This window comes from Exophiala xenobiotica, assembly GCF_000835505.1.
Source record: "Exophiala xenobiotica strain CBS 118157 unplaced genomic scaffold supercont1.2, whole genome shotgun sequence".
NCBI classification, from domain to species: domain Eukaryota; kingdom Fungi; phylum Ascomycota; class Eurotiomycetes; order Chaetothyriales; family Herpotrichiellaceae; genus Exophiala; species Exophiala xenobiotica.
The window spans coordinates 892,052-911,879 of NW_013562493.1; the positions used below are offsets into that span (position 1 = coordinate 892,052).

At 51.3% G+C, this 19,828-nt stretch overlaps 7 protein-coding genes across 8 annotated transcripts; 3 read left to right on the plus strand and 4 right to left on the minus strand.

Annotated features, from left to right (window-relative positions):
* Nucleotides 1-155: 155 nt before the first annotated feature.
* PV05_02528 (uncharacterized protein) lies at nucleotides 156-2,785 on the plus strand (the record flags this gene model as incomplete). Its single annotated transcript, XM_013463104.1, has 4 exons — nucleotides 156-236; nucleotides 289-390; nucleotides 470-1,582; nucleotides 1,631-2,785. 4 exons carry the CDS (start codon nucleotides 156-158, stop codon nucleotides 2,783-2,785), a joined length of 2,451 nt encoding a protein of 816 aa, XP_013318558.1.
* PV05_02529 lies at nucleotides 2,449-4,790 on the minus strand. 2 transcript variants are annotated; one of them, XM_013463105.1, is made up of 4 exons: nucleotides 4,488-4,790; nucleotides 3,416-4,429; nucleotides 2,928-3,360; nucleotides 2,449-2,876 (listed from the first exon to the last, which is right to left on the minus strand). In XM_013463105.1, exons 1-2 carry the CDS (start codon nucleotides 4,727-4,729, stop codon nucleotides 3,907-3,909), a joined length of 765 nt encoding a protein of 254 aa, XP_013318559.1. In that variant the 5' UTR covers nucleotides 4,730-4,790; the 3' UTR covers nucleotides 2,449-2,876; nucleotides 2,928-3,360; nucleotides 3,416-3,906. The 2 variants fall into 2 exon arrangements, with proteins under 2 accessions (XP_013318559.1, XP_013318560.1); XM_013463106.1 differs by having other exon boundaries at nucleotides 2,928-4,429.
* A 1,384-nt stretch (nucleotides 4,791-6,174) lies between these two features.
* On the plus strand, nucleotides 6,175-8,124 carry PV05_02530 (uncharacterized protein; the record flags this gene model as incomplete). The annotated part of the gene is made up of 2 exons (XM_013463107.1): nucleotides 6,175-6,424; nucleotides 6,475-8,124. 2 exons carry the CDS (start codon nucleotides 6,175-6,177, stop codon nucleotides 7,962-7,964), a joined length of 1,740 nt encoding a protein of 579 aa, XP_013318561.1. The 3' UTR covers nucleotides 7,965-8,124.
* A 4,024-nt stretch (nucleotides 8,125-12,148) lies between these two features.
* PV05_02531 (uncharacterized protein) lies at nucleotides 12,149-13,297 on the minus strand (the record flags this gene model as incomplete). Its single annotated transcript, XM_013463108.1, has 3 exons — nucleotides 12,957-13,297; nucleotides 12,797-12,804; nucleotides 12,149-12,492 (listed from the first exon to the last, which is right to left on the minus strand). Exons 1-3 carry the CDS (start codon nucleotides 13,178-13,180, stop codon nucleotides 12,149-12,151), a joined length of 576 nt encoding a protein of 191 aa, XP_013318562.1. The 5' UTR covers nucleotides 13,181-13,297.
* A 573-nt stretch (nucleotides 13,298-13,870) lies between these two features.
* Nucleotides 13,871-15,005, minus strand: PV05_02532 (nicotinate-nucleotide diphosphorylase (carboxylating)). The gene is made up of 2 exons (XM_013463109.1): nucleotides 14,051-15,005; nucleotides 13,871-13,992 (listed from the first exon to the last, which is right to left on the minus strand). Exons 1-2 carry the CDS (start codon nucleotides 14,916-14,918, stop codon nucleotides 13,916-13,918), a joined length of 945 nt encoding a protein of 314 aa, XP_013318563.1. The 5' UTR covers nucleotides 14,919-15,005; the 3' UTR covers nucleotides 13,871-13,915.
* Nucleotides 15,006-15,459: 454 nt separating this feature from the next.
* PV05_02533 (uncharacterized protein) lies at nucleotides 15,460-16,725 on the plus strand. Its single transcript, XM_013463110.1, has 2 exons — nucleotides 15,460-15,573; nucleotides 15,637-16,725. Exons 1-2 carry the CDS (start codon nucleotides 15,523-15,525, stop codon nucleotides 16,678-16,680), a joined length of 1,095 nt encoding a protein of 364 aa, XP_013318564.1. The 5' UTR covers nucleotides 15,460-15,522; the 3' UTR covers nucleotides 16,681-16,725.
* Nucleotides 16,726-16,798: 73 nt separating this feature from the next.
* Nucleotides 16,799-18,546, minus strand: PV05_02534 (uncharacterized protein; the record flags this gene model as incomplete). The annotated part of the gene is made up of 3 exons (XM_013463111.1): nucleotides 16,799-16,844; nucleotides 16,896-17,755; nucleotides 17,812-18,546. 2 exons carry the CDS (start codon nucleotides 18,544-18,546, stop codon nucleotides 16,958-16,960), a joined length of 1,533 nt encoding a protein of 510 aa, XP_013318565.1. The 3' UTR covers nucleotides 16,799-16,844; nucleotides 16,896-16,957.
* Between the last annotated feature and the right edge of the window lie 1,282 nt (nucleotides 18,547-19,828).

Here is a 19,828-nt window from a genome sequence, read left to right on the forward strand (position 1 = left end):
TTTCTGTCTCCATCGTCGTCGTCCTGACGATCGTCCTGTTCCTCTTGTCTGCACTAATTTACTAGTTCATATCTTGTATATCAATACTTCGCGCTTCAACGATCGTGGACTCCCAGGCGCTGATGGCAGCTGGGATATCAACGGGTTCTCCAAAGATGAGTCGGAAGTCCACTCCCAATATCAAGGTGCGAGACGAGGGTGATGATGCACACGGTGCTTCCTTGAATACTGTCACTGTAACTTCACCGCCCTCTGCCTGCTTCTCTGACTTACTAATCCCTTTCACAGGGCACAACAACCTCGCGTGCTGCTTCTGGAAGTCGCACTCCATTCACTGTCTTGCAGTCTGACAAACTGAACAACATTCAGCCACCAAAATCTAAGGACAAAGTAAGTATCGCCGTCATTCCCCTTCTTTCTTACACATACCCTCTTTTCTGCCATTGCTAACCGTCTTTTCCACTTTCAGGCTGTACCAGAGGCTGGGGAAACAAATACCATGAGCACCATGGAGGAAATTCTTTCACGCCTCAAACTGAATGACTCTCGCAAGTCCACTCCTCCTGCCGCCGATGTCAAAACTGAAAAGCCTGATCTTGGAATTCTTGACAAACTCGTCAACAACCTACAAGACCAGAACAAAACTTTGAAGAGACAAGAGAAGGAACTCAAGAATGAGATGGAGGCTGAACATCACAAAGGCGATGACCGCTCTTCTGGCTCTGGCATCTGCGTACCAACAACTGAAAGTTTTGGCGGAGCAAAGCCTGCTACTCAACCAGCTGTTGGCAAAGTTGACTTGGCCGAGATGATGCGCGTCAAGCAAGAACTTGAGGCTGCCAAATCGGTCATTTCTCGCCAGGAACAGGAGCTTGCTGAGACTCGCAGTCTCAAGCATACCATGGATCAAGCCATGGGTCCTCCATCCGAAGCTGATTTTGGAACCCCAAACGACATCACCGAGCAAACCATTGGCCACCTCCAGAGTGCTTTCAACGCCTCTGCTCGTCCCTTTACATCACGCAACGACACTTGGGTGGCTCAAGAGGCACAGCGCCAGGAGCACGCTGACGCTGTGAGTACTGCCAACTTTGGACGTGGTCGAGGCATCTGGAACAATCCTTCTGCCCCCATGACCGACCTGTTGACTACAAATCCGTCTACAACGGGTTACAGCAACCCTCGTGATGCTCGTATTTCTGGCCAAGCCTATAATGGCGTTTACGGTGGTGGTGCGATGTCGCCCATCGAAGCCACTTTTCAGCCTCGCAATCTCCCAGGTCCTACTGCTCCTCTTGGTTACGACATGCGTACAGGCAACGACATGATGCAGTTCAATCCTCCCATGGGTATGAGACAAAATACAGGACAGTTGAGAATCAATCCAGCTCTCACCGATCCGTTGGCCGCGTATGGAAATTTTCCGAATGCTGCCTCAGCTCTGACTCCACCACCCATCAGTCCATTGGGCATTCCGGCTCCGTACAACTATCAGCGTGGACTTACAACACCTATGACACCAGCATCAAACGAGTTCCCAGCCAGTGGCCTTCAAGGAGCTGCTAACCCATGGTCCATTCCGGTCAGCAATTGTCACCTAACTTGGAGTTTTGCTAACTATGTGTGCCAGACCACTTCTGTGAACGGACAGACCTATGTTACTCCTCTCGAGCCAATGAATTATCGTCGTCTTCTCGACAAGTCTGTCTCATGCGACTGGAAGTATATCGTCGACAAGATCGTCTGTAACAATGACCAACAAGCCAGCATCTTCCTTCAACAGAAGCTCAAAGTGGGCACGGCCGAGCAGAAATTTGAGATCGTCGAGTCCATTGTTGCCCAAGCATATCCTTTGATGGTCAATCGCTTCGGCAACTTCCTTGTACAGCGGTGCTTCGAGCATGGTACACCTGACCAAGTTGTGGCCATTGCCAATGCCATTCATGGCAATGTCATTGCACTCAGCATGGATCCTTTCGGTTGTCACGTCATTCAGAAAGCCTTTGATTCCGTTCCGGAAGATCACAAGGCTGCTATGGTTCGAGAACTACTTCGTCGCATTCCAGATACCGTCATTCATCGATATGCTTGCCATGTCTGGCAGAAACTCTTTGAGCTCAGATGGAGTGGCGAACCACCACAGATCATGCTGGAAGTCAACAAAGCTCTTCGTGGCATGTGGCATGAGGTTGCATTGGGTGAAACCGGCAGTCTTGTCGTCCAGAACATCTTCGAAAACTGTATCGAGGAAGAAAAACGTCCTGCTATTGAAGAAGTCATTGCCAACATCGACCTTATCGCCCATGGCCAATTTGGAAATTGGTGCATCCAGCATTTGTGTGAGCATGGCTCTCCTCCGGACAAGCGCCGCGTTATTGACCACATTCTCGCCAACTCGTACAGCTACAGCATTGACCAATTTGCTTCCAAGGTCGTGGAGAAGTGTCTCAAGATTGGAGGATCGGAATTCTTAGATCGCTATCTGGGTGTGATCACAACTGCTCATCCGGATCGTCCACGCATCCCTCTTATCGACATTGCTGGCGACCAGTACGGCAACTACTTGATCCAGTGGATTCTGATGAATACTCATCATCATCAGCGTGAACAAGTGGCCATCCATATCCGCAAGCATATGGTGTCTCTGCGAGGTTCCAAGTTTGGATCTCGTGTTGCCATGCTCTGCTGCAACCCAAACTCTGTCACTCGTCCAGGCCCTGGTGCTGTTGTCAACCCCTTTGGCGCTCCAGGTCAGCCACGCAGCCAGTGGCCACGATTCCGCTGAACGAGAACCGTGACTCGGGTATCCTACACGCTTGCTTGAAGTCGACCATCTCATGTACTTATGAGTCATCTCATGTCAAGCTGCACGTATTCTACAGACTGTCAATACTGAAGGGTCTGTCCCCTTTGCTTGGAATACCGACCTGACTGAAGAGCATGGAGCTTAGGACCTGCACGGAAGTTCCACAGTCCATCTTTGGCTGGGACTCTTGGCTTTTCCATTTCAACGCATACCTTAACGAACGAGTCTATCGAGATGATTCAAGCGTATGTGTTTTCCATATCGACATGAAATTTCATATCTTGCCGACAAATCCTCCTGAACGGTCAGCATGAGCGTGGAGGGTGTTGAAATTGGAGTTACCGTTCCTTGTTGGCAGGAATATTTCACAGCTACAGCATTACCGAACTCTTGTTCAATATTCATCAGGATTGTATCCAGTCATGTCTTTACCTTTGTCCTGCGAGGCGGAAGAGCAGGAACTTCGGAATTTATTTAGCCACAGCATGAATCAGAATGATCAAGAGAATGTAGCAAATATTGCACATGATAGCTGAACAAATGTTCCACCTTGACTAGGAAGGTTAGCTATCCATCGAATGAGCTTTCCCTATAAGCACGATTGCGTACCCTCTTGGCAATATCCTAAACCCCTTGGACAGACCAGTCGCCTATCTCTAAGGGTCATAATCTCCCAGTGTCAAAAGCTTCGAAGACATCCAGGGCCGATGGTCTGGAGCAACACGTGGTCGGTGACGAAGGGCACTGCTACATTGGTCCATTTATACGGCGTCCAGCAATTCTAGAGCCTTGTCACACATGCCTATGTTGCATAAGAACCCGAGGTGGATCTATGGTCCATGCTGTGTGATGGTCTCGTGGTTCCTTGACGGAAGGGCCTCTAATCAGGTTCTCCACATCGATATGATCGCGGCCGATCACATCTCCCAGAAGGTATAATGGGGCGCGGTGTATGCTTTCGTTATGTTCGTCGACAACTTGGCCTGCGGGCCGTTGTCGAGCAGAGGGTTCGATCTGAGGCCTCTCTCGCAGTCAGAGGGTGTCAAATACCGCACTTTGGTTGGGACTGTCAAAATGTTTGGCTTTGTCGGGACAGTGTTTCAATCTTTAGCTAAAAGCCCACTGTCCGGCACAGCGTTCGGTTTGAGAATATTCACCACACCTTGGCCCGTCTCTTTATGCCCGTTGAGATCGATGTTGTCGGTTTTGGTGCCGGCGTCAGCATGTGTGTCCTCGTGCGTCTGACCCTCCGCCGAAGGGTCAAGAGCCAAAGGAGTAGCGGGACCGGGGTCGGTATCGGAGTCTTTTTCCCAGGGTTTCTTGCGGCGCGGAGTCTTGTCTATTTTACTAGTCCCAGGCTCGAGGACAGTGTCGGGTATCTCCTCTATACCTGGAACGGGGATGTTGCGTGTTATGAGGTCGACTATGTGCGCGAAGGAGGTCGGATAGGGTGGTTCAGCCGGGGCGGCGGAAGAGGTGGTCGATGAGAGCTCAGTCGTGGAGGGGAAAACGGCGGACAGTGGTTCTCCGGTTTGTGGCGGTGGTTGAGAAGCTGGCTGCTGAGATTGTGATTGCACCCAAGACGAGTATGCGCTCGTATCTATCGCTGGAACGTTGAATTTTCTAGTAAGCGAGCATTATATTAGTCGATGCGCTCAAGAGAAGACCGAGGGGCACATACCTGGAAAAGTAGAAGCATTGCGCTTGCAGGACGAGGGCGGACTTGTCTCTAAGCTCCTCATGCGTTGCAGGAGTTTCTGGGTGGCCTAGAATGGCGGCCAGGCCGGATTGATATTCTTGGTCCGCGTCGAATGGGTAGGTTGAGAATGACCGGTAGACGGAGTCCGTTGTCGGATCCAGGGGCTCACTTGTGGAGGTTGATGGTTCTTGTGAGTTTTCTGAGGTCTCCATCTCTATGCACATGTGTCGGGTGCAGGACGAGTCCTGGAAGTGCCTTGAATTAGTCTTGACAACAACGAAAATGCGAGCATTGGACTATTGCAGGCTTGTGGAGAGGCAAGATCGCGAGGCTGCGATTTCGGTTTCACCTCGGTTATTACTTATCGATAAGGGAGAAGAGGGCCGACGACAATCGCGCGAAGCAAAGCTTTCAGTGGCTTTCCATCAATTACACCTTCGGTTTGAGTAATCTCGTGAGGAACTCTCTCACCAACATCTCTTTCAAAGGATGACGATACGCGCGAGCTGTTGACCGCGAATTGCATTCGTGGGTTTCAGAGAGTACGTACTGTTCAGAAACTCTCAATTTCAGCAGATTACAAGTCATGCGGGCCCGAGCACGAGACCAAACAGCTGACAATGCGCCAGAGGTGGTCGGGCTTCACTACGTTCGTGCATGGCGATATGTGTAAGCCACGATAATCAAATTGCATTTTCGGGCTTACAGCCTATCTGGGATGCCTGTGGATTTGCGGTCGTCCTTTCCCAAGCTCGGCCGGTATCTGTGGTCAGCCTCGATGCTACAGGCCAAGACCGGGGTATTCGAGGATCGTTCTGGATGTGCGAAAAAGTGGGCAAGAAGGTGAGAGGGCACGAGATGGTTGCTTGTGCAGCTCGTTCTTGGCCTACTTGTTGACGATCTCCCTGAGCTGGGTCAACGCCTCAATTCATGGCACTTGGGTGGCACTTGAGAAGTGGACACGTTGAAGCACTCTTGACACGATACGCTTCGAATGAAAAGCAGTACCAGATGCGCCCAGCAATGACATGGCGTTTCTAGACCCAATGAAGTAGGTCCAAATGAAGGTCGTGGAGCGGGAATCCTTGGCATCTGCTCCGCCGAGCCTTGGCTCCCCGGCGCCCAGCAGACCAAGAGCAATCAATTTCGTCACCAAATCCGTCGCTCCCGCCCAGCATCCGGCTTGACCAACGCTATCCGTCATTCGTCATTCGCTTGCTCTGGAGGTATTGGGCGCTGCGTTGCAGTCTTCCCTGACCCTTGATTTGCTTCTGCAAGCTCTCGCCGGATCAACAGTCTTGAAAGGACATGGCGTCCACAAGATCTCTAGATGTGGTGGCAATGCTTCTTGTGTTACGAAGCACTTTCAAGAGCCGTTATTCCGATTGAGGAATGCAGCAGTCGTCATTGGCTGACTGTTCCCACCAAACAATGCAGAAACCTTCGTGTATCTTGCACCAATGCCTAATTGTCTGATCTTTATCTCTACAGGGTATCATCGCGTGCACATCTTCGATGTCACCCAAGAGATAAGGAAAGTATCCATGATCCATGACGCCCCAAGTGGCCGGGCATCGATGCCAGTGCTCGACGTTAAATATCGAGCTCGTGGCGGTCAGTTTCGATCCCCATCCTGTCCATTTTTCCCCCTTGAATTTGACCGTACACCATGGACGGGAAGCCAGTCTTCAACGATGGAGACGCCATCGACCCCGAGAAAAGGGATGCCGCTGGTATTCCCCATGGGGCTGGCGCCAGTCAGGAAGTCAAGATTGCCGACAACCACGAGCCCTACAAGCTACCATTCTGGACTCGCATGGGATGCACGCCGGAGTCCTTCAAGAAAAGAAGTACTACGGACAAGCACAATCAACTCAACCAAACTTTGCGTTCCCGCCATTTGCATATGATTGCCATCGGTGAGTTTTCTGTGCACCTTTGGTCCAGCTGGATATTAACTTTCAACCAGGCGGCTCAATTGGCGCTGGTCTTTTTGTTGGTACTGGTTCGGCGCTTCGAAGAGGTGGGCCTGCCTCGCTTCTCCTGGATTATGGCATCATAGGTATCATGATCTTCAATGTCGTCTTTGCTCTTGGGGAGCTTTGCATCATGTATCCTATCTCTGGCGGCTTCTACACGTTCTCCACACGGTTCATCGACCCTTCCTGGGGCTTTGCCATGGGTTGGAACTATGTGTTCCAATGGGCAATAGTGCTGCCGCTTGAGATTACTGTGGCCTCCTTTACCATATCCTTCTGGACCACCAACGTCCATGTGGCTGTATGGATTTCGATGTTCCTGGCAATTATCATCATCATCAACGTATTTGGCGTCCTGGGATACGGCGAAGAAGAGTTCTGGTCCAGTGCACTGAAACTTAGCGCCATTGTGATCTTCATGATCATTGGTCTTGTCCTCGTCCTAGGCGGTGGTCCAAGTGATGGTATCTACGACAGCTACTGGGGCGCTCGATTGTGGTATGACCCTGGAGCGTTCCGAAACGGCTTCAAGGGCTTCTGCTCAGTCTTCGTCACGGCCGCCTTCGCCTTCTCCGGAACAGAACTTGTTGGTCTCGCCGCAGCCGAGTCCAGAACACCGTTGAAATCGCTCCCGTCGGCTGTCAAGCAAGTCTTCTGGCGAATCACACTATTCTACATCCTGTCTCTTCTGTTCGTTGGACTGCTCGTCCGTTCTGATGACGAGCGTCTCCTTGGTGCCAATCCTTACGTCGACGCACAAGCCTCCCCCTTTGTCCTTGCTGCTCGGGATGCTGGACTCATTGGGTTTGACTCGTTTATGAACGTGGTCATTCTCGTGTCGGTTATCTCGATCGGCAACAGTGGTGTCTATGGTGGCAGTCGAACACTTACCGCCCTGGCTGAGCAAGGCTACGCGCCCAAGATCTTCGCCTACGTCGACCGCGCCGGTCGCCCATTAGTCTCTACGATCACCATCATCGCCTTTGGCGCTTTGGCTTACCTTGGCGTCGCTGAATCCGGTATCGAGATCTTTGACTGGCTTCTTGCATTGTCCGGGCTCGCTGCCCTCTTCACATGGGGGTCAATCTGCGTGGCACACATCCGATTCCGCTCGGCGTGGCACCATCAGGGTCGCTCACTCGACGACATCCCGTTCAAGGCGGTCGGTGGCGTCTACGGGTCTTGGGTCGGGATCATCCTCATCGTTCTGGTCCTGATCGCTCAATTCTACGTCGCGATCTGGCCTCCTGGTGGCGGCGTCAATGACGCCGAGGGCTTTTTCAAGTCGTACCTCGCTCTACCTGTGGTCATGTTTTTCTGGGCGTGCGGCTATCTCTGGAAACGAGAGGGATGGCTGAGACTCGATCAGGTCGATCTCGACTCGGGACGGAGGGAGATTGATTGGGAGGCGCATCACAAGGAGGTCGAGAAGAGAAGGAACGCAAGTCTGCCGATGAGAGTCTTTTACTTTATGTTTTAGAGAGATAGAAGGACTTGTCATTTCAGAGAGATCAGAGGCGGGGACTGGTCGAAGAGTCTCCTGGAGGGTGGTACTAGAAAGATGAGATGCGCTCGGAATAGCCTCCAAGTTTGAAGTGTCACGGATTGTCTGCAAGCCTATGCTCCACGGTCCACAGTCCACAGTTAGCCAATGCTACTTCTATGTCAAGATCATCCTGATATTTAAAGGTCGTGAGAAGGCATAGTGTAATTCGATCCCTTACGATGCACATATCGTGTACGTACATGCAAAACTCACCGGGCCGGGACAGGGTGTTGGGTGTTGGCTGCAAATATAGGGATGCTCGATGGAAATGTTCTGATGTCATTAACTCAATTCGCTCCAATTCGCATTTCTCGCTACAACCAAGTCCGCTTACTCGTACTCGTACTTCCGGATCGACTCGACAAGCACTAGACTAGGGCGGTCTTGTGCTATTGCTGTTGCTTGTTTAATTCGTTCGTTGCGGAGGGGACCTCGTGGCTACACAGCAGGTCAGGCCGACCAGCCAGCTCGGTCGAGAATTCAATTCGGACTTGCAATGAGAGAGATATAGAGTAGTGACCATCATTATTCGGCAGCGAGAAGTTTTTCTATCTACTGTATTCTGTTGGCCCCCAAGTGCTTTCTGTCAACGCCTTGCAGTTTAGGCCACCCCTTGACCTTTCGATTTCCACTGTCCCATATCCATTCGCCTCAATCTTGTCCCAAGTCCAACATAAACCTGCAAACCGGGTGTCGAAAAGTTTACAAGAAACAAAAAGTGTCTAGAGAATGCCGTCCGTCGGCCGTAGCCTCCTCAGTCTCGTTGCCCTCTCGACTTCCGTGTCATGCTACCTAGCCGACTGGAACGAAACACACGTCAAGAACCCCCGCTGGCCGCCTCATGCCAGGTTCCACAATGGCCAGACCATGTCCATGGGTTTGTGTCTGGGCATATTGACTGCGTATTTCACGTGGCGTTCTCCACCTGCTGGTACTAGTACTGGTACTAGTAGAGCAGTCAAGATTGCCGCGGAGAGAGATAGTATAACGACGGCTGCAGTGATCGGGACGTTATACTGGGTGACGGGGTTGAGCGCGATTCTTTATCCCGGCACGAAGTGGATGGATCCGGAGTTTGGAGAGGGTTCGCCACAGGTCATGGTTTTCGCGGCACATGCGGTGCTCGCTTGGGTGGGATGGTGGTTCGAGATGAGGAGACTGAGGCTTTCATGAGGCTTTATGTTCGGTGGGCACGAAAATTGGGCAAGAGCAGCAGCTGCGGTAGGCTTCTCGATTTTCGGAAGCAGAGCAAGTTTTTGGGTTAGAAGAAGGAAGGACGCGGTAGCAAGTGTGCGAGATGAGCTCGTTAAAATCGAAGAGTAGGGTCTGTGGGAATGGTGAGCGCAGGGCAGAAGAAGGAATGCCTGGCTGGCTGGCTATGACTCGCGACGGTGTTGAGCGTGGGGAATGAAGACAGTGCAAGCAGGAGGCAGGAAGCAAGTACGAATATTAAGCCTCGTTCAGCGCCGGAAACAAGTTGCAATAGGAAGCTGTGATGGGTTGGTTCAAATGAGCGGCAGACCGCGTCTTTCGCGGGCACGGCAGGATATAATACAAAAGGGAAATGAAAACTTGCGAAAGAAAATATATACTGGGAAGTTGCTCGTTGGTGGTCGATCAAATCAAAAGGCACTTGCCAAACAGGCAAACCAATTACTGTATAGGGCAATATCATGTCATCGCAAATGGACGAGGATTCTCCTCGAATGCTTCGGCCAAAGATGGGCACTGACAGGGTTGGTACAAAGTGATTGCGAAGCCCAATGAACTGCCTTACCGCCGAGCCGACAAGTTGAGATGGCATGAATATTTGAGATATTTGACAGCACTGTACATACGAGCAAATCTCGGTGGCAGGACCAGCCTTCGACTAGGTGGATGGCTGTTGTCGATAACAGTCGAGTAGGCCGGTGAGATGGAGACGATAATTTCCAAATAGGAGTGCAATGCTAGATTCTTCTTCTCCAGGCACAAGCAACAAGGCTTGAGGCATGATGAAAAAGAGATAGCAAATGAGATTGACAACTCATATTTGCATATAAATGGCATTGATATTGTATCGGAGGTTCTTGTGTAATACTCCTTGTTTTTTTGTTTTTGCCTCAACCTCTTTTTTGGTTGGGTCATTGAATGGAGGACTGTTCTTGTGGGAAGCCCTATTTGCTTTGAAGGAGGTTCTTGTGTAATACTCCTTGGTGGTTGGTTGTTCAACTGCGAGCTGTTCTTGTGGGAAGCTCTGTTGAGGTGCGTATAGGGCTTTTGTGCAGAGATGACGAGCACCCTCAAGTGATGGTGGGTTGCTTAGCAGCGACAGCAGCGTCGATGGCCAATAGAATGATGGGTTTTTGGGTCGACGTGTTGAAAGACCTGTTTGGGTGATGGGTGCAGGAAGAACAGGTATGGCTTGGATATATTTGCCGAGGTATTGATGATTTTGAGGTAGGTTGAATTATTGGTAGGCTTGTGCCATTTGAGAATTGTGGCGAGACTCCTTGTGAAGCCCGAAGCCTGATTAAGGCAGCAGTGTCAATGGAGAAATCTCGAAAGTCGACATTACTTTTGATAGTGAGGCAAGTTTGCCATGATTGCCTCATGAATGAGGTGGTGATAGTGGTGGTGGTATTTTGAATGAGGTCTGACAAGATATTTTCTTGCACACAGCAGTCGAGTTCAATGGTGGCTCCCTGCACCAAAAGAACGATAGTGATTGAGGTTTGTGAATGGTGACTCACAGCACCAGAAGAGTGACAGTGATTGATGGTGGTTTATGGTGGCTCCCAACACCAAGTGAGTGGTGATAGTGATGAGGTACGTGTATGATGGCTCCCAGCACCAAAAGATTGATAATGATTGAGGCTTGTATGGTGGCTCCCAGCACCAAAAGAGTGGTGATAGTTGAGGTTATTGAATGGCGGCTCCCAGGCACCAGAGAAGGAGAGAATGAAGTTTGTTGTTGGTGCTTCCCAGACACCACAAGGAGTGATAGTGTGATTCTCGACGGTGTCTTCCCAGCACCGAAGAATGGCTGATTGAAGTTGATGGATTATGTGCCGACTTAGCAAGGCAGCGAGTGTCTTGATTGAGATTGAGGTATGCTTGATTTTGCAAGACAATGACCGTGTTTGTTGAACTTATATGGCACCTGAGATTCAGGGCAAAGATTGTAGTGATTGAAATTGAGGTACGCCTGTCTTTGCAATGTGGCGAGACAGCGACCATTGTTTGAAGTGCCTGACGCAGGATGAGATTGACTTGTACACCTGCTGTGTGTTGATCAGGGCTTTTTTGTATTGCTGTTGATGCCACAACCAACCATCGAGCAGCGTGACTGTCTGAAGATTGACAGAGTTGATAGTGTGTTTGTTTGTGACCTCCGATGATACCAATGACCAGTTTTGTGAAGTGTCTTGAGTTGCTGGCATGGTACACCTTGATTGACATATTGACCAAAAGATTCCTTGATGCTCCTGACTGCTGGGTGCCGCCGGCCGGTTGCCCGGTTGAATTGACTTGGTTGGCATGGTTGGCTGTGACCGATTCCTTTGCTCATTGCCGTGCTCCTTAGGTGCCGAGAAGAAGAGAGAAGAAGTCTTAGGTTCTTAGGCGGCGGAGCGGAAAGAAAGATTGGCTGAGCTGAGAGACAACTGCACAAGGCAGCGAAGATGTTTTGTAGGAATCTTAGGTGGTCGGAGTCGGAGAAAGAGACAACTGCACAAGGCAGCGAAGATGTTGTAGGAATCTTAGGTGTTCGAGGTCGGAGAAGTCGTCCTGAGTGCCCATGTAGGGAAGCTCTTCAGGATTGACTGGTTGTGTTTTGATGGCTGGCGAGATCTGTCTGCCGTCGGTACAAGTCGTGAGAAGGTTGTCTTGTCGACTGTCCAACGATTCCACAGACATCTCAGCAAGTCAGCCATGGCTGGGGATTTCTGCCTGCCACCAGTATGGTCGTTGGTAAATTGTCTTGACAACCGTCCGGTGATTACACAGGACAAGTCCCGAGTCAGCCGTGCCCGCATGAGCAGACCCATCGAAATCACCACAGGGGGTTTATCGATGATTGCAGCCTGAAAATGCGGAGCGAGAAGAACGTCCACCGTTTCGCTTTGCCGTCCAAAAACCTAGCGTCGAGTTCGTCGAACTCTCGGCGGCTTGTATACTGTCGAAGCCCCTTTAGGTTTTGGCGGATTGGTATAGTCCGCGAAGACGAGTTTCCGGCCAGCAAGATCAAGAGTCAACTTGCGGCCTTGTACAACTCTCGGTGGTTGTTCTGGTGGCGCCGTATAAACGGGCGGGATTTTGAAAGAGCACGCACACTCTTTGGGGCAAGGCTTTGCAGCCTCCCACTCCTCGTTCTCTTCTTGAGAACTCGGACGCCAAGCATACTGCTTCTGTTTTTCGAAAATGCGCTTGATGAGCGTTTCGAGGTGGAAGCACACCATCGTGATTGAGGTTGAGGAGGTTGCTGTTCACATTGTTAGCATTGGACTCTGAAGGCCTTACAGGATGTTTGCAGGTTTCGTAAGGAAAACTTACAGAAAGAGCAAGAGAGGTTTGGTGGTGTTGGGAGTGAGGAGGCTGCTGTTCATATTGTTAGCATTGGACTTTGAAGGCTCCCACAAGATGTTTGCAGGTTTGACAAGGGAGATTTACAGTGGGAGCAAGAGAGTTATGGTGGTGTTGAGAGCTGGGATGTTGCTGTTCATACTGTTAGCATTGACTCTGAAGGCTCCTGCAACATGTTTGCAGGTTTGGTACGTAAGACTTACAGTGGGAGCTGGGAGGTTGCTGTGGAAAAAAAGGAAAGGAAAGAAAGAGCAGAGATGGGAGGCAGCAGAGCTTTATGGGATTTCGAAGAGTACGAACCTTTGCAGAAACTGCACTCGCCATCGAGGGAGCAGATAGACTTCTGCGTAAGAAGTGACTCACCTGTGTAGGTTGTAGTGGGTGGACGATTCATTGGCATAACCATCGTCAGTAGATGGGATAGATGGGTCGGTTTTGGAAGTCGCTCCAATGCGTGCAGAGGAAGCGTCTGCCAGGACCTGTACCAGAAACTCAGCAACATGGTCAGGGTCAATCGACCAGTAGGCCGCCTGCATCACAAAATGCCTCAAAATATAGATAGAAGAGGCTGGACGACTCAATGGCATGCACCGAAGATCAGTAGATGGGTGTTGGGCATTCGTCCAATGCAATTCAGAGAAAGCGATTGCGATGACCTGAAACAGGCGTCCATCGACTTCCAGAGCGTGGATCGAACAGTCATATGTCTTGGTTGTGACTTCACTCAGGTTTGCAGATGGAGTGGCGGTCCTCACAATGGCATGGTACATTGAACTCGACGTATGATACGGAGAGGATCTGATAGTGGACAAGGCTGTGAGGCTGAAACATCTTGAGGACCGTCGAATGGGTGAGAGTCGGTTGGTTGAAACGCTGGTGGATCCGCATTGACCTCGGCGAAATGGGCGGATTTCGTGTTGATCACTTCCAACACAACCATCAACTGGCCAACATGAGGCTCGTGCACATCTGGCACGGACACACGAGAACGTGGCTCCGAGGACCGCAAGCACCCAGCAAGACTGATCTAGCAAGTCTGATCTGGCAAGTCTGATCCAGCAAGTCTGATCCAGCAAGTCTGATCTGGCAAGTCTGATCCAGCGAGTCTGATCCAGCAAGTCTGATCCAGCAAGTCTGATCCAGCAAGTCTGATCCAGCAAGTCTGATCCAGCAAGTCTGATCTGGCAAGTCTGATCCAGCGAGTCTGATCCAGCAAGTCTGATCCAGCGAGTCTGATCCAGCAAGTCTGATCCAGCGAGTCTGATCCAGCAAGTCTGATCCAGCAAGTCTGATCCAGCAAGAGTGAAGAATGCAACTTCTCATCAATGGTCAATTTTCAGCGAGAAATCTACATGCGCGACGCCTTGGTGAACTGCGCTTGTAGAAATGATGTCGATATCTGTGGACCAGAATCAGCAGATGTAGTTGTAGTTGCAGGTGACGATTCACAAACTTACCGTTATTGATGTACTCCTTGACATTCGCTTCGGTGAGCCCACCACTGCTTTCCAGCAAGACCTGCCTCTTCCCACGCCATCGATCCTTCAGACTCCTCGCAGCAATCTTGAGCCCTTCCCCATCGAAGTTGTCCAGCATGACCACGTCGGCTCCGGCCTCAATAGCTTCGTCGGCTTCCTCTTCAGATTGGACTTCGACTTCGATCTTCAGTGCAAACCCACCGACCGCGCGTGCTGCTTTTACAGCATTAGTGATGCTGCCCTTAGCCCAGATGTGGTTGTCCTTCAGCATGATCATGCTGCTCAGGTCATGCCTGTGGCCGTCAATCCCACCAACGAGCATGCCGTACTTCTCCACCAATCTGAACCCCGGTGTTGTCTTTCTCGTACCCGCCAGAATGCCCGTGTAGCCTGCGCCCCGCACGAGATCGAGCATTTTTCTGCTTTTCGTGGCTACTCCGCTACATCTTGCAAGTGTGTTCAGTGCTACTCTTTCACCCAGGAGCAATTTACGAGTGGGACCTTTGACTGTCGCCACCTTGATCTTGCCTCCTGATTTGGCAGGATCCAAGAATTCTCCTTCATTGTGATGCCAATCCACTGTGCAGTCTAGCTGGCGAAAGACTTCGTCGAAGAAGGGAACGCCAGCGAGCACACCAGCAGATTTGCAGAGGAGTTGAGCGGTTCTGGGAGAAGACCCAACCACAAAGCCACCATAGTCAAAGGACGGTGTGTCTTCGGCGAGCCACCGTGTGATGTCTGTGGTGAAATGTGACGGGAGTAGATCTGCGAGAGAGCCGTGGGAGAGGCTGGCATCGGTCGGTAGAGGGAGCTCGGCGGCAGAGGGAGTGTCAGTTGCGGAGGACATTATGGCAGATATACCGGGCAAACCAGCAGCAATCTTTCGGGTTTGTGGAACAACGGTTTCTCGAGTGACTAGATGGTTAGAACTTGGCAGACTGATCACTGATGGTGCTTTGCCGAGTACGAGATGATTTCGCTTATCGATATGAAAATTTTACCCCGCACTAAGTTAACAGGCTTGTTGCTCTTCGCCTAATCGTGCCTAATGCATTAGGGCCAGAAAATCATCTACAGTTGTAAACTTGGAATGCACTCGACCAGAAGGGATTATCTAGCATGCTGGTCATTGAGACATGCAGAAGCCGGCAAGGTGGCAGCGGCTGTCACCACTTCCAAGATGCAAACTATTGTCATGAGTATTGCCGAGGAGAAGACCCCGTCAACCCCAAGGCATCAGAGTTCCACCACCAGAAGCTATGCACGGCTATCTTGAACGCCCAGTCGGTTGACATCATTCACACTACAACAATCCAAGCAGAGTGACATATCAATCAGAGTACATCTGATCTCAATTGCTTCCCACTTCCTCCTCTACGTACCATTGCTCTTCGTACAATCCCAGCAGTAGTGTAGATTTGACGAAAATCATACAACGCAGCAACATCGCAATGGCAATCGAAGGCGTTCCCAAAGAAATGACCGCGGTCCAAGTGGTCGAGGTCTGTTTCTCTCATTCAGTCCTATACCTTCTTCCTGCGATTTTGAAAGCTGATGGATGACAGTTCCACAAACCCTACAAGATCCACAAAGTTCCCACGCCAACCTCGCTCAAGGAGCACGAGATCCTGCTCAAAACGGTCGTCGCATCGCTCTGCCACACCGACAACATGGTCGTCGAGGGCAAATTCCCCACCAAACTCCCTTGCACTGCGTCCCACGAAGGCACCGGCATCGTCGTCGCCGTTGGGTCAAACGTGTCCAACTTCAAACCCGGCGACAGAGTCATGTCCGGTCTACCCCGTAACCCATGCGGGACGTGCTACAACTGCCAGGGCCCCAACGATTGGCACCAGTACTGCGAGAACATCGAAGGACACATCGGCGTGTTCGTGGACGGAGCTTTTGCCGAGTATCATGTCGTGGACAGCAGGAGTAGCTGCCACATCCCAGACAAGGTCAGTTTCACGAGTGCCGCACCGCTGGCGTGTGCCGGGTGTACGATCTACCGCTCCATCATCGTCAGCGAGGCCAAGGAAGGTGAGTGGCTAGCCATTGTTGGCGCGGGAGGAGGTCTGGGACATCTGGGTATTCAGTTCGCAAAGGCGAAAGGGATCAATGTGGTCGCGATCGATGCAAGGGATGAAGCACTCGAATTGTGCAAGAAGGCCGGCGCGATGCACGTCTTCGACGCGAGACAAGGCAAGGAGAAGCTCGTCAAGGGCGTGCAAGCCTTGACCGATGGGTTGGGCGTCCATGCCGCAATCAACGTGTCCGAGCACGAGACCGCAGCCACGACGGCGTGCGCGGTGACCAGGATGCACGGCACCATGGTGCAGGTTGCCCAGCCTGATAAAGTGTGCATCGATTTCCCGGAGCTCATCTTCAGGGATATCCGGGTCAAGGGCACGTTGATCGCGGGCCAGGAGTATTCTCAGCAGATGTTGGAAGATGTGGCAAAGTACAATATCAAGGTAGAGACCAATCTGTTCTACGGGCTGGACCAAGTGCCCAAGATGGTCGAGCTGGCTCACTCGGGCAAGATGAAAGGAAAGGCGGTTTGTGTGGTGGATAAAGCCGAGCTAGACAAGGACAAGGCCAGCGTCTAAGTTCGTGGCCTCGCGGTGACTGCTGCATAGGTTGCATAAAGTGCGAGACTACTTGTATACCAATGGTTCTGAATCGTAATCGAGGTAACACCAACTTGTACTTCACAGTTGTTAGTATCGCAATGTTGGTACTTTTTGTACCTAGATATAAAAAGGTAGGATACCTAGGTATGTCAGCGAGGCATGCTGAAATGTATTTTAACTTGGAGTCTTACAAAGGCTAACAATTCCACCATCATACACTCTGGTCCCTTATCCCTTAGTCGTGTCACTGTCATCATCGCAAGGCGCGGCCCTTCCATTGCAAGAAAATGGTAGGTAGCAAGCTGACTCCCACCAACAAGCCAGTGGTGATGCCCGCCGAGCCGTAAAGACCAACATTCTCGAACATCTGTGGGAACCAGAAGGGGCCGATGAAGCCCCAAATCTGACGGACGAACGTAATGAACACTCCCACGCTCGCCGCGTCTTCTCGATAGCAATCGACCGAGTAGGTGATCAGGACAGTCGTGACAATTTGAGTGCCGCCACTGGCAATCGCTGCGCCGACCAGCGGAGTCACGTTATAATGCGTGCCTATCTCCCCAAGCTGGACAAGGAAGACAATAACACCGATAATGGTCAGAAGAAAGCCGCCATAGGACAACCACAATCGCCATTCGGGCGCAGGGCTGGTGCCGATCTTTTTGGTACGGCGATTCATCCAAGCATCAGACATGAAGCCACCAATTTGCTCCCCGATCAGAGCGCCGACCAACATGGATATGTATTGGAGACCCATTTGTTGGGTGTTGAAATGGAAAGACGGGCCGAAGAGCTGAGGGACCTCAACGGTGATCATTACACTGCCAAACAGGAAGACCATGGCATAAGCAGCCGCGGGAATCATGACGCAGAGGCGAGCGGCGTATCTTAGAGGTTGAACAAAATCCCAAAGTCGGAGTGGAGTGGGATCAATGCGGCGGAACTGGAAGTATTCTTGCTTGATGGCGGAGCCTTTATGATGCACACCGTGTCGCAGGTATCGAGTCTCGGGACCGAAGAATACATAGAGTATGAATTGCACCGCATTCGTCTGAGATCATGTTAGTTAGGCTGAAAAGCTCCCGATTTTGCGAAACATGGGCTTACAATTGCCAGGACCTTGTAGATCCATCGATACTCGACACGATAGGCCACGAAGCCAAAGAGGAAGGGCGAGACAGGCACTCCAATAGTCACCATCAATGTCCAGATACCCATGTATCGAGCTCGTCTTCTCTTGAAAAAGGTTTCGGCTACGACAGCGCTACCGATTGCAGCGGCAGGGCTGATGAAAAAGGCAACGAGAGCACGACAGGCAGCCATGCTCGCGTAGGAGAAGCTGTATGCGCAGCCAATGTTGCAGACCATGGAGCAAATGAGCGAGATCATGAAAATCGGTCGTCTGCCGTAGCGATCGGACAATGGCTTCCAAAAGAGTGGAGCGCCACCTAGGATGGCAATTTGAAGAGACGTCAGGTATGAGGCTCGTTGCAGACTGCAACCAAGATCCTCGGCAATGTTTTCGAATGCGGATTGAATGGAAGCCGCAGTGAACGTTGCCATCATTGCGTGGAACGCAACGAGGACGAGATTGACCACTTTCTTCCAATGCGGCCAATTGTAAGGGTCCGCATCGCTCATGTCAGGTACAGGGTCGAGATCAAGCGTGCCATGGCGGGCGAGGAGATAGTCGCGATGCTCGGATGGCAGCAAATCGATCTCTTCTCGATCGAGATGTGTGTGAGCCGGTCGAACTGGATCGACGAATTCCTTCTGTGCCTCGCCATGGACGGAATCGTCGGCCTTGGACTGTGTGTCTTCTGGTTTGTTTCTTTCTGCCATGTTGGTCGGTGTTGAATTGGTGCGGAAGAATGGGCAGCACAGGGTCATTCCGAAGGGAGAGAAGGGTTTATGTGCATTTGATGGACCTCGTCTGTGCAGCTTCCGGGGCAGTGGTGTCCGGGGCCTCGGCGACGATCTCCTCAACGGCGCCAATACCCATTAAGTCACCACGAAACAGAGGCGAATGACAGTTGCCTGTGGGGATGGGGATCCGCATGGCGATCCACGCAACGTTTACAGTATGCATCCAACTGTCCGCGGCGGGTGTGTTGATTAGGCAGGGCTGGATGGCAAGTGAGATGCGGTCGAGGATCGTGGGGACCATGCGGGTGGTTCAGAATGATTGTTCGTATATGATGTGGTTGCACATCCTTGTTGTCTACACAGTGCATGCTTGCACGAGTTAATGTACCACAGTAAAGCGCCGGCAACGAGCTGAACAGCCATGCTGCTCCAGGTTAGCCACATCCACAATGATTAAGCGATATGCATGCTGGGGACTCATGACTTGCCTGCAGTATCATAGTAGTGGCGGTTGGCACAAGAAGATCCTTGAAACGGAGATGCCATCACATTGAGCGAATGTCCGGTGGTCTCAAGGTTCCAGGTTCCATCTGCAGATCATTTGCCTCGAGTACAAGCTCGGGTAAGAAATATGGCAATTATTCACTTGTGAAGTCGATCCGATGCCTCTGCCGGCCAGTCGTCGGGTAAGAGCATGATAGACGAGTAAATAGGGCTACCTTTCGATTGTGATTCCTGGTTGATGGACTTTGTGTCGGTTCAATCCTGCAAAGGAGGTCAATTTTGAATCCACGTCACCATCGGAAAGCGGCATTGGCAAAGGCTTGTTTGACGGCCAGAAAGAGCTTGACTTCCTTGGCCCTCATCATCCCCTCGAGTCCCTCTCCCCCTTTCTCAACAACGCGCGTGGGGACGTGGGATCACTGCTCGACTGCTTCGTTCTTTTGCCAGTCTTTGAGGCACCCAGATCTCCACCGGTATCCCAGTCACAACTTGTTCACTCCGTCTCCGTACTGTGGTACACATCCTCCCCCAGTAATCATCCCCACACCGTCACCCGGCGGAGAGGAATCTGGCACAAAGCAGGCAGAACATGACGGTAAGCTATTGCTGAGCGGCCAGCTCAAGGCGGACTGTTCTCCTCCATGCAGACCTACCTTGCTTTACGCCTTCGCTTTCGAATCAAGCCTACGTAGTGCACTCCGCAATTCAATCACCGCGATTGTGTGGGGATAGCGTGCTTCACTCCACACTTGCG